Here is a 12,612-nt window from a genome sequence, read left to right as displayed (position 1 = left end):
TTCACATGGTAGCAGTAATTGCCTTTTCACCTCATGCTCAAAACTCCAACAGCTAAAACTAGGAGGCTTTCAACCAAGGCCAAGACAAGCCTTTAACAGCTCAGCTGGTAGTGCCGAAGACTGTAGAAGTAAATTAGCAAATCCTTGGGTTGCTGGTTCAATTCCAGCTCGAAGGATGTTTGCGAATTCTATCGGAGGGTTCATCCTGCTAGTAAACACAGCCCAGCTATGCTCCATCTGTCCACCTACAAACAGCTCTTCTAGAAGGGTCTCCTCCGTTGTACCTGAGGAGTTCAAAACGTAAGCACAAAGCAACAGAGAGTTTTTTGTTGGGAGAGCAGCTCCGCCGAAAGCTAACGTGGAACCTTTTACACCCGTAGTATGCTACTCGAGCAAAAGAGACCATCGTCCCTGGATAAACACAGCCCAGCTAAGCTGCTTCCTTCCACATACAAAAAGCTCTTTTCCAAAGGTCTCCTCCATTCTAACTCGGGACTTCAAAACGTAGGCAGCGAGCAACAGAGTTATTTGTCGGGAGAGCAATTGAAAGACGACGTGGAACCTTCTTCACTCGTACATAGGCTGCTACTTAAGCAAAAAAGACCATCATCCCTGGGTGGGCTTCAACCACCAACCTTTCGGTTAACAGCCAAACGCGCTAACCAATTGCGCCACAGAGACGCAAACAGATCTTTCTACAGGAACTCTCAGCCAGGCAGGCCAGGCACAGGTTTCTCACATCAACTTTTTAACATAATATGACAAAAAGAAATCAGCGCAAAAACAAAGAGACAATTGCTGATGCTCAGGAGGACTCGAGGCGCCGACAATAAGCTCCTGCTGATGGATTCCATCACAAAGACCAAATACATTTTAGCCACTTTTGAAAAGTCAGTCGATAAATAGACCTTCTCAACTAACAGACCACCGGCAGCAGAGTGGCGCAGCGGAAGCGTGCTGGGCCCATAACCCAGAGGTCGATGGATCGAAACCATCCTCAACAGTATGACTCTGGGGGGGTGGCATTTTTTGGAACGGCGCCACAAACGTCCGGGGGGGGCAAAAGTGGGCCCCGCGGCGACAATTCTCGCCTATCCATTTTCGCTCGTCTCCCGGCGCTGCGATCGCGCACCCACGACCCTCGTGGCGGGACGGACGCGATGGCGCAAAAAATTTTTTTGAGAGTCAACCCGCGATACCCGACTCTCACCCGCCACAATCACGGCCATTTACCCAACTCAGGTGGGTATTGTCAAAAATGTGACATTTACCCAACTCTCACTCTCTGCAGTGCTGAAAATTGAACACCAGGTGGCAGAGTCGGATTAAAAATCATTCAAGGCAGATGAATGATGTGCCCAGAAATGCCCAGACAAGTGTCACCGGAGGGCGCTGTTGATTAAAGGGAACCAATCATCAGGATTTTCGTGTATAAGGGGCAGTCAGTGCAGTACTGGCACTATCATGCACAGTGTGTACATACCATTGGGGGGCAGCTCGGGTGTTTAGGCAGTGAAATTCATCTTTATAAAGTTTGAAATTTCGTGCACTTTTTGATTGACGTGTGCACCTCTGTGTTAATGTCCGGGCGTGTTATGCAGGAGTTCCCCGCCCCCCCACCAGCCTGTTCCTCCCTCTCTCCTGATGTCCGGGCGGGTTATGCAGGAGTTCCCCGCCCCCCCGCGCCGCCTGTTCCTCCTGCTCCCTCCCTCCGGCTGAATGTAAAATGCTAATCTTCAGAAACATGGCGCCGGAGTGGGCCTCTGCGCATAGCGCTTATCTCCGGCGCTATGTTTCTGAAGCCCGCATTACACAGCTTGGTGTCTGCAGACTGCAGAACAGCTGATCGGAGGACGCGATCAGCTGTAGCTATGACGACATGCCGCCTCAGGACACCGGGCCAGGACAGGAGCCTGCCAGCGACATCGGGGGTCAGGTGAGGTAAGTTCACAATGGACTCACATGACCCCGTGACGGCAGTGCTGCGAGACCCGGTCACGGTAGTGATATCGGGCGGCACTGTCTTCACGGGGTCAGGTGAATGAAATTACTAGCACCTGTGATGTCATTGCCCCAGCAGGCACGCACACATTATACACACACATACACACACTATATATATATACACACACACCCACACTGCTGTGTGTGCGCCCCTGCGTTGACCTGGGCTCACCTTCTGAGTTCCAGGTCACTGCAGGAAAGCACTCACAGCTGTGTGTGTGTATAATGTGTGTATGCGCGCGTGTGTATAATGTGTGTATGCGCGCGTGTGTATAATGTGTGTATAATGTGTGTATGCGCGCGTGTGTATAATGTGTGTATGCGCGCGTGTGTATAATGTGTGTATGCGCGCGTGTGTATAATGTGTGTGCGCGCGCACGTGTGTATAATGTGTGTGCGCGCGCGTGTGTATAATGTGTGTGCGCGCGCGCGTGTATAATGTGTGTGCGCGCGCGCGTGTATAATGTGTGTGCGCGCACGCGTGTATAATGTGTGTGCGCGCACGCGTGTATAATGTGTGTGCGCGCACGCGTGTATAATGTGTGTGCGCGCACGCGTGTATAATGTGTGTGCGCGCACGCGTGTATGTGTAGTGTGTGTGTATAGTGTGTGTGTATAGTATGTGTATAGTGTGTGTGTGTGTATAGTATGTGTGTGTATAGTGTGTGTATAGTGTGTATAGTGTGTGTGTATAGTGTGTGTGTGTGTAGTGTATAGTGTATAGTGTGTGTATAGTGTGTGTGTGTGTATAGTGTGTGTGTGTGTATAGTGTGAGTGTGTGTGTAGTGTATAGTGTATAGTGTGTGTGTGTGTGTGTGTATAGTGTGTGTGTGTGTGTATAGTGTGTGTGTGTGTGTATAGTGTGAGTGTGTGTGTGTAGTGTATAGTGTATAGTGTGTGTATAGTGTGTGTGTGTGTGTATAGTGTGTGTGTGTGTATAGTGTGAGTGTGTGTGTGTAGTGTATAGTGTATAGTGTGTGTATAGTGTGTGTATAGTGTGTGTGTGTGTGTATAGTGTGTGTGTGTGTATATATAGTGTGTGTGTGTGTATATAGTGTGTGTATATAATGTGTGTGCGCGCATGTGTATAATGTGTGTGTGCGCATATAATATGTGTGTGTGTGCGCGTATAATATGTGTGTGTGTGCGCGCGCGCCACTCTGCTGGGGCAATGACGTCACAGGTGGAAGTGAGGGGCTGCTCTCACAATCAATGGGGGACTTTTAGTTCTGCATTAAAGGGGTGGTTCACCCATTTTTTTTTTTTTTTCCCCAATGATCAGATGATATTGGATCCGGATTGGACGGCGCGGGACCCTAACCCAGGATTACTGCGGAGGGGGGTTTATTTCAATAAAGATGGAGTCACTAATTGTGTTGTGTTTTATTTCTAATAAAAATATTTTTCTGTGTGTTGTGTATTATTTTTTTTTTTATCATTACTAGAAAATCATGGTGGCCATGTCTAATATTGGCATGACACCATGAATTTCGGGCTTAGGGCCAGCTGATAATATACAGCTAGCCCTAACTCCATTATTACCTGGCTAGCCACCCGGCATCAGGGCAGCTGGAAGAGTTGGATACAGCGCCAGAAGATGGCGCTTCTATGAAAGCGCCATTTTTTGGGGTGGCTGCGGACTGCAATTCGCAGTGGGGGTGCCCAGAAAGCATGGGCACCCTGCATTGTGGATTCCAATCCCCAGCTGCCTAGTTGTACCCGGCTGGACACCAAAATTAGGCGAAGCTCACGTCATTTTTTTATTTATTATTTCATGAAATTCATGAAATAATTAAAAAAAAAAAAAGGGCTTCTCTATATTTTTGGTTCCCAGCTGGGTACAAATAGGCAGCTGGGGGTTGGGGGCAGCCCGTACCTGCCTGCTGTACCCGGCTAGCATACAAAAATATGGCGAAGCCCACGTCATTTTTTTTTTCTTTTTTGGCAAAAAACTGCATACAGTCCGGGATGGAGTATGCTGAGCCTTGTAGTTCTGCAGCTGCTGTCTTCTCTCCTGCTTACACTAGTGAATGGAGGATACTGAGGCTTGTAGTTCTGCAGCTGCTGTCTGCTCTCCTGTATACACTAGTGAATGGAGGATGCTGAGCCTTGTAGTTCTGCAGCTGCTGTCTGCTCTCATGCATACACTAGTGAATGGAGGATGCTGAGCCTTGTAGTTCTGCTCCCCCTGCCTCTCCCTCCAGCATACAGTCCTGGATAGAGCATGCTGAGCCCTGTAGTTCTGCAGCTGTATGCTCTCCTGCATACACTAGTGGAGAATGAAGAACATATTGAAGAAGGAAATTACTTCAGACCTTTTTTATTTTTTTTTTTCTTTCAACAATCTTTCTCTGATAAAAAAAAAGCATAAAAACAGAGCAAAAAACGCACCAAAACCCGGTAAAAACGCGTCTGTTTGCCACGTATGGTTTTTTGGGGTTTTTTGACGCAAAAAAACACCGCTTAAATAAAACGACGCAGTGTGTGAACTTAGCCAAAATCCACACTGTTACTTGTCATGCATGGGACTACAAGGCTCAGCATCCTCCATCCAGGACTGTATGCAGTTTTTTTACCCAAAAAGAAAAAAAAAATGACATGGGCTTCGCCATATTTTTGTATGCTAGCCGGGTACAGCAGGCAGGTACGGGCTGCCCCCAACCCCCAGCTGCCTATTTGTACCCGGCTGGGAATCAAAAATATAGAGAAGCCCTTTTTTTTTTATTTTATTTCATGAATTTCATGAAATAATTTAAAAAAAAAAATGACGTGAGCTTCGCCTAATTTTGGTGTCCAGCCGGGTACAACTAGGCAGCTGGGGATTGGAATCCACAGTGAAGGGTGCCCAAGCTTTCTGGGCACCCCCACTGCGAATTGCAGTCCGCAGCCACCCCAGAAAATGGCGCTTTCATAGAAGCGCCATCTTCTGGCGCTGTATCCAACTCTTCCAGCTGCCCTGATGCCGGGTGGCTAGCCGGGTAATAATGGAGTTAGGGCTAGCTGTATATTATCAGCTAGCCCTAAGCCCGAAATTCATGGTGTCACGCCAATATTAGACATGGCCACCATGAATTTCTAGTAATGATAGATAAAAAAAAAAATACACAACACACAGAAAAATATTTTTATTAGAAATAAAACACAACACAATTAGTGACTCCATCTTTATTGAAATAAACCCCCCTCCGCAGTAATCCTGGGTTAGGGTCCCGCGCCGTCCAATCCGGATCCAATATCATCTGATCATTGGGGAAAAAAAAAAAAATGGGTGAACCACCCCTTTAATGCAGAACTAAAAGTCCCCCATTGATTGTGAGAGCAGCCCCTCACTTCCACCTGTGACGTCATTGCCCCAGCAGAGTGGCGCGCGCGCACACACACACACACACATATTATACGCGCGCACACACATTATACACACACTATATACACACACACACTATATACACACACACACTATATACACACACTACACACTACACACACTATACACACACACACTATACACACACACACACTATATACACACACTACACACACTATACACACACACACTATACACACACACACACTATACACACACACTATACACACACACACACACTATACACACACACTACACACACACACTATACACCACACACACACACTATACACACACACACACACACACACTATACACACACACACTATACACACACACACTATACACACACACTACACACTACACACACTATACACACACACACTATACACACACACACACTATACACACACACTATACACACACACACACACTATACACACACACTACACACACACACTACACACACTATACACCACACACACTATACACACACACACACACACTATACACACACACACTATACACACACACACTATACACACACACACTATACACACACACACTATACACACACACTATACACACACACTATACACACACACACACTATACACACACACTACACACACACACTACACACACACACTACACACACACACACACTATACACACACACTACACACACACACTATACACCACACACACACTATACACCACACACACTATACACACACTATACACACTATACACCACACACACACTATACACCACACACACACACTATACACACACACACACACACACTATACACACACACACACACACGTGCGCGCACACACATTATACACGCGTGCGCGCACACACACACGCGTGCACACACACGCGTGCGCGCACACACACATTATACACGCGTGCGCGCACACACACATTATACACGCGTGCGCGCACACACACATTATACACGCGTGCGCGCACACACATTATACACGCGTGCGCGCACACACATTATACACGCGTGCGCGCACACACATTATACACGCGTGCGCGCACACACATTATACATGCGTGCGTGCACACACATTATACACGCGTGCGCGCACACACATTATACACGCGTGCGTGCACACACACATTATACACACACACAGCTGTGAGTGCTTTCCTGCAGTGACCTGGAACTGAGAAGGTGAGCCCAGGTCAACGCAGGGGCGCGCACACAGCAGTGTGGGTGTGTGTGTATATATATAGTGTGTGTGTATGTGTGTGTATAATGTGTGCGTGCCTGCTGGGGCAATGACATCACAGGTGCTAGTAATTTCATTCACCTGACCCCGTGAAGACAGTGCCGCCCGATATCACTACCGTGACCGGGTCTCGCAGCACTGCCGTCACGGGGTCATGTGAGTCCATTGTGAACTTACCTCACCTGACTCCCGATGTCGCTGGCAGGCTCCTGTCCTGGCCCGGTGTCCTGAGGCGGCACGTCGTCATAGCTACAGCTGATCGCGTCCTCCGATCAGCTGTTCTGCAGACACCAAGCTGTGTAATGCGGGCTTCAGAAACATGGCGCCGGAGATAAGCGCTATGCGCAGAGGCCCACTCCGGCGCCATGTTTCTGAAGATTAGCATTTTACATTCAGCCGGAGGGAGGGAGGGAGGAACAGGCGGCGCGGGGGGGCGGGGAACTCCTGCATAACCCGCCCGGACATAAGGAGAGAGGGAGGAACAGGCTGGTGGGGGGCGGGGAACTCCTGCATAACCCGCCCGGACATCAGGAGAGAGGGAGGAACAGGCTGGTGGGGGGCGGGGAACTCCTGCATAACCCGCCCGGACATTAACACAGAGGTGCACACGTCAATCAAAAAGTGCACGAAATTTCAAACTTTATAAAGATGAATTTCACTGCCTAAACCCCCGAGCTGCCCCCTGATGGTATGTACACACTGTGCCTGATAGTGCCAGCACTGCACTGGCTGCCCCTTATACACCAAAATCCTGATGATTGGTTCCCTTTAATTGAAGTCTCACAGGGACTTTGCTTTTTTTTTTTTTTCTTTCTCTGCATAAACCCCCACCTCCTGCTATGATTTAAATGAACCAATCGCTGCAGAGGCTGGAGTTTTAACAGGAAGTGAGTTGAGGAGGGAAATTTGATTCTGGAAAGGATCTCAGAGAGAGCAGTTCACCCCAAGGAGTCTCTGCGTCTTACGCCGTTTACACGGAAGCTTGGACGCGCGTCCCCCAGGGAGAAGGTGCGATCTACCCCAGTTACTGAGGAGCGAGGACGGTGTCGTGTTCCCCCACGGAGGCGACATTACAGCGATGGATTCCAGATCAAAGTAAGTGCACCCGGGTCGGGGCGAGAGAGGGGAAGGAGGGGGGTTGAGAGTGGGCCACAGTGCGTGTGAGGGGAACGTTAATCTGCAGGGGCATACTGGGGTACACTCAGATTGTGGGGTACACGGGTGGATGGAGAATATCATAGGTTATTGTATATTGCTTGTGCAGGTATGGAGGATGGGCAGTGTCCCTATAGTGGAGTGTTATCTGATGGCCTGTTAGTGACCTCAGCCACAGGATTACTTTAGCCGTTAGACTGCAGGGGGGGATGGGACTGCTCCAACTGTATTTTCACATCATCTTAGTGTTTAAAATCTTTCATGTACAGGCAGCACACAGGACCCCAGGCAGCACCCTGTGGCCCCGGACACTGGCTTGGGGCCCTGGACACTGGCTTGGGGCCCCGGACACTGCCTTGTGGCCCCGGACAGTGGCACATGACACCTGTGGCCCCGGACAGTGGCATGTGGCCCCTGGGGCCCCGGACACACCCAGGGGCCCCGAGCACGCCCAGGGGCCCCTTGTGGCCCCTGACTCGCCCAGGGGCCCCTGACACGCCCAGGGGCCCCTTGGGGCCCCTGACACGCCCAGGGGCCCCTTGTGGCCCCTGACACGCCCAGGGGCCCCTTGGGGCCCCTGACACGCCCAGGGGCCCCTTGGGGCCCCTGACACGCCCAGGGGCCCCTTGGGGCCCCTGACACGCCCAGGGGCCCCTTGGGGCCCCTGACACGCCCAGGGGCCCCTTGTGGCCCCTGACACGCCCAGGGGCCCCTTGGGGCCCCTGACACGCCCAGGGGCCCCTTGTGGCCCCTGACACGCCCAGGGGCCCCTTGTGGCCCCTGACACGCCCAGGGGCCCCTTGTGGCCCCTGACACGCCCAGGGGCCCCTTGTGGCCCCTGACACGCCCAGGGGCCCCTTGTGGCCCCTGACACGCCCAGGGGCCCCTTGTGGCCCCTGACACGCCCAGGGGCCCCTTGTGGCCCCTGACACGCCCAGGGGCCCCTTGTGGCCCCTGACACGCCCAGGGGCCCCTTGTGGCCCCTGACACGCCCAGGGGCCCCTAGGGCGTGTCAGGGCTCCTGACTCGGCGGTGTGGCCCCTGACTCGGCGGTGTGGCCCATGGGTGTGGCCCCTGACTCGGCGGTGTGGCCCATGGGTGTAGTCCTTGACTCGGTGGTGTGGCCCCTGACATGGTGGTGTGGCCCCTGGCACCTTGGTGCATGTCAGGACCCTTGCAGCCCCCATGGCTCCCCAAGAAACAGAACGCCTATCGCAGGCTCCACAACAAACAATGGTTATTGCGGGCAGCACACGGGGCCCCAGGCAGCACACAAGGGGGCAGAGACAGCGCCCGTGGTCCCAGGTAGCGCTCATGTTCCCTGGCAGCTGGATGGATTCTCAGTGATATTGTTTCTAATGTTACATTTTTTTTTTTTTTTTTTTTTTTTTTTTTTTTTTTTTACAGGCATTTCAGGATGCCCATGACATGTCCAGTTTGTCAGGAAACATTGGCACAACTGGCACAGCATCTCAAACGGAAATGCCTGAAGTTTGGCACGGATGAGGAGAGGACTGCAGTCTTGAAAGAGGCTAAGGAGAGGCTGGTGACTCTTGCATCGAAGGGAACAGTTATCTCTTATCAAGATATTCCGGCCCTCGGTACAAGAGATACTTTTGCTGCTTTCCTGGAGGAAAGAGGATTTTTTATATCCGATAAACCAGCTGTGGCCAGGTATGCCCCATCATTGCTACCATCTTATGCTGTGAATACTCTCGCTCACACTTCTTTGGTTTTATAGGTTTTACATTAATGTTTTGAACTTTGAATAATAATCACGATGCTTTTTCATTTATAGGATTGTTGAAGATGAGAGGCCATCTACGTCTGCCACGGAATTGCTCATGCAAGATGAGCTGCCAGCCAGGGAGAGAGAGCCGCCCGCCAAGGAGGGAGTGTTGCCCGTCGAGGTTATGGTAGCACCTGACATGGAAGAAGAGCTGCCCGCCGTGGCCACGGAAGAAATTCCACCAGCGGCGGAGGAAGAGCTGCCGGTGGTGCTGGAAGAAATGTCAATTGCGGAGAACCTGCCCATCATCGAAGAGCCGCCCGTGGTGGAGGAAGAGATGACAATTGCGGAGGACCTGCCGATCATCGAAGAGCCGCCCGTGGTGGAGGAAGAGATGACAATTGCGGAGAACCTGCCCATCATCGAAGAGCCGCCCGTGGTGGAGGAAGAGATGACAATTGCGGAGAACCTGCCCATCATCGAAGAGCCGCCCGTGGTGGAGGAAGAGATGACAATTGCAGAGGACCTGCCGATCATCGAAGAGCCGCCCGTGGTGGAGGAAGAGATGACAATTGCGGAGGACCTGCCGATCATCGAAGAGCCACCAGTGGTGGAGGAAGAGATGACAATTGCGGAGGACCTGACGATCATCAAAGAGCAGCCCATGGTGGAGGAAGAGCAACCCATCAGAGATGATGTTCATGACTACAGGTCAGTGTAAATACATACAAGGAATTTAGTTTACAGTGAACCTGTCAGGTGCAGTATGCACCTAGAACCACAAGCTGTTCTGGGTACATATTGATATTCCCTGCCTTATTGTCCCTGTATCTAGTAGCATACATACAGATCATTAGAAAATGTATTTCTCAAGATCTTTTATTATATGCTAATGGGTGCAGGGTCTAGTCGCAAGGGCGTTAGTTCCAGCGCTCATTCCGCCCTCTTAGCATGTTAGCACACCTGCAGGGGCGTGCTAACATGCTATTCAATGCAGCATCACCAGAGGTGACCCGTGTACCTGTTACCAGTGATCTGAATGCACACCACTTCCGGACATGCGCACTATGAAGCAGTGTATGCCTCCCGGCTTCAGAGAGGTCTGGTGCGCATGACTGGAACTGCCGGGACTTCAGATCAGTGGGGACAGCGGACACAGGTACGCGCATAACCGCTAGTGATGCTGTATTGAATAGCATGATAGCACGCCCCTGTGGGTGTGCTAACCTGCTACGAGGACGAAATGAGCGCAGGAACTAACGCCCTTGTGACTAGTCCCTTATAATTTACAGGACTGGTGAAGACGAGGAACCATCCACATCCACTGGCATATCGACACGTCACATGTCAGTTAATGTGGACAATGCACCCACCGCAGATCCTGAATCGTCTTCTGTATCCGATGATGATGATGATGAGGCCGTTTCACTCAGTGAGGCAGATTCAAACTCAGAAACCAGTGAAGAGAATGACAACGAGCCTAATGTAGAAGCTGAGACCACAGAAGGAGAAGAGAATTCCAGGAACACAGATGAGCATGGGGAGCGGTAAGACACTGTGTCTGTCTCTCTCTGTCTCTCTCTGTCTCTCTCTGTCTCTCTCTGTCTCTCTCTGTCTCTCTCTGTCTCTCTCTGTCTCTCTCTGTCTCTCTCTGTCTCTCTCTGTCTCTCTCTGTCTCTCTCTGTCTCTCTCTGTCTCTCTCTGTCTCTCTCTGTCTCTCTCTGTCTCTCTCTGTCTCTCTCTGTCTCTCTCTGTCTCTCTCTGTCTCTCTCTGTCTCTCTCTGTCTCTCTCTGTCTCTCTCTGTCTCTCTCTGTCTCTCTCTGTCTCTCTCTGTCTCTCTCTGTCTCTCTCTGTCTCTCTCTGTCTCTCTCTGTCTCAAATATGCTGTATTGGCAGGACCAAAATACAATTAGTGTTGCCAAAGCAAGAGAAATACAGTAAGTGTGGTGGGAGGGGATCAGGGTTATGGGGAGTTGGGGGGCACAATTTGGGCTCTGACAGTCCATTTAGGGGTCTTAGGTTCCCCTCAGCTTATGACATGTGGTGACATATTGGGCGGCGATCTCCACCATTGATTCCTCTTCCCCCAGTAGGAAGCGGAGTTTCATGTCCTCATCCATGGATGGAAAGCCCGGGCTATGGGTGGTAAATTTCTGGAAGTGGGAGCCCCTCACTGCTGAGTATTTGTCACAGTGCAGTAGGAAATGCGTCTCGTCCTCCAGAGCCCCCTGCTGGCAGTGCTGGCACAGTCTGTTCTCTCGCGGCTTGTATGTCTGTCGGTGCCGCCCTGTTTCCACCTCTAGGCTCTAGTCTCTCTCTCTCTGTGTGTCTCTCTCTGTGTGTGTGTCTCTCTCTGTGTGTGTCTCTCTCTGTGTGTGTGTCTCTCTCTGTGTGTCTCTCTGTGTGTGTGTCTCTCTGTGTGTCTCTCTCTGTGTGTGTGTGTGTCTCTCTCTGTGTGTGTCTCTCTCTGTGTGTGTCTCTCTCTGTGTGTGTCTCTCTCTGTGTGTGTCTCTCTCTGTGTGTGTCTCTCTCTGTGTGTGTCTCTCTCTCTGTGTGTGTCTCTCTCTCTGTGTCTCTCTCTGTGTGTCTCTCTCTGTGTGTCTCTCTCTCTGTGTGTCTCTCTCTGTGTGTGTCTCTCTCTGTGTGTGTCTCTCTCTGTGTGTGTCTCTCTCTGTGTGTGTCTCTCTCTGTGTGTGTCTCTCTCTGTGTGTGTCTCTCTCTGTGTGTGTCTCTCTCTGTGTGTGTCTCTCTCTGTGTGTGTCTCTCTCTGTGTGTGTCTCTCTCTGTGTGTGTCTCTCTCTGTGTGTGTCTCTCTCTGTGTGTGTCTCTCTCTGTGTGTGTCTCTCTCTGTGTGTGTCTCTCTCTGTGTGTCTCTCTCTGTGTGTCTCTCTGTGTGTGTCTCTCTCTCTGTGTGTGTCTCTCTCTCTGTGTGTGTCTCTCTCTCTGTGTGTGTCTCTCTCTCTGTGTGTGTCTCTCTCTCTGTGTGTGTCTCTCTCTGTGTGTGTGTCTCTCTGTGTGTGTGTCTCTCTGTGTGTGTGTCTCTCTGTGTGTGTGTCTCTCTGTGTGTGTGTCTCTCTGTGTGTGTGTCTCTCTGTGTGTGTGTCTCTCTCTGT

At 50.9% G+C, this 12,612-nt stretch overlaps 1 protein-coding gene across 1 annotated transcript in view; it reads left to right on the top strand.

The window, feature by feature from the left end:
* Window positions 1-12,612, top strand: part of LOC142297319 (uncharacterized) — a 38,999-nt gene that overhangs the window by 10,259 nt on the left and 16,128 nt on the right. Inside the window, exons 3-5 of the mRNA XM_075341556.1 lie at window positions 9,177-9,443; window positions 9,568-10,209; window positions 10,791-11,045. Of these exons, the coding sequence (XP_075197671.1) occupies window positions 9,187-9,443; window positions 9,568-10,209; window positions 10,791-11,045 (1,154 nt within the window). The 5' untranslated portion in view covers window positions 9,177-9,186. The remainder of the gene's footprint in view (window positions 1-9,176; window positions 9,444-9,567; window positions 10,210-10,790; window positions 11,046-12,612) is intronic.

Source organism: Anomaloglossus baeobatrachus, chromosome 3 (assembly GCF_048569485.1).
Source record: "Anomaloglossus baeobatrachus isolate aAnoBae1 chromosome 3, aAnoBae1.hap1, whole genome shotgun sequence".
Taxonomy (NCBI): domain Eukaryota; kingdom Metazoa; phylum Chordata; class Amphibia; order Anura; family Aromobatidae; genus Anomaloglossus; species Anomaloglossus baeobatrachus.
This window is presented reverse-complemented; position numbering and strand designations above follow the sequence as displayed.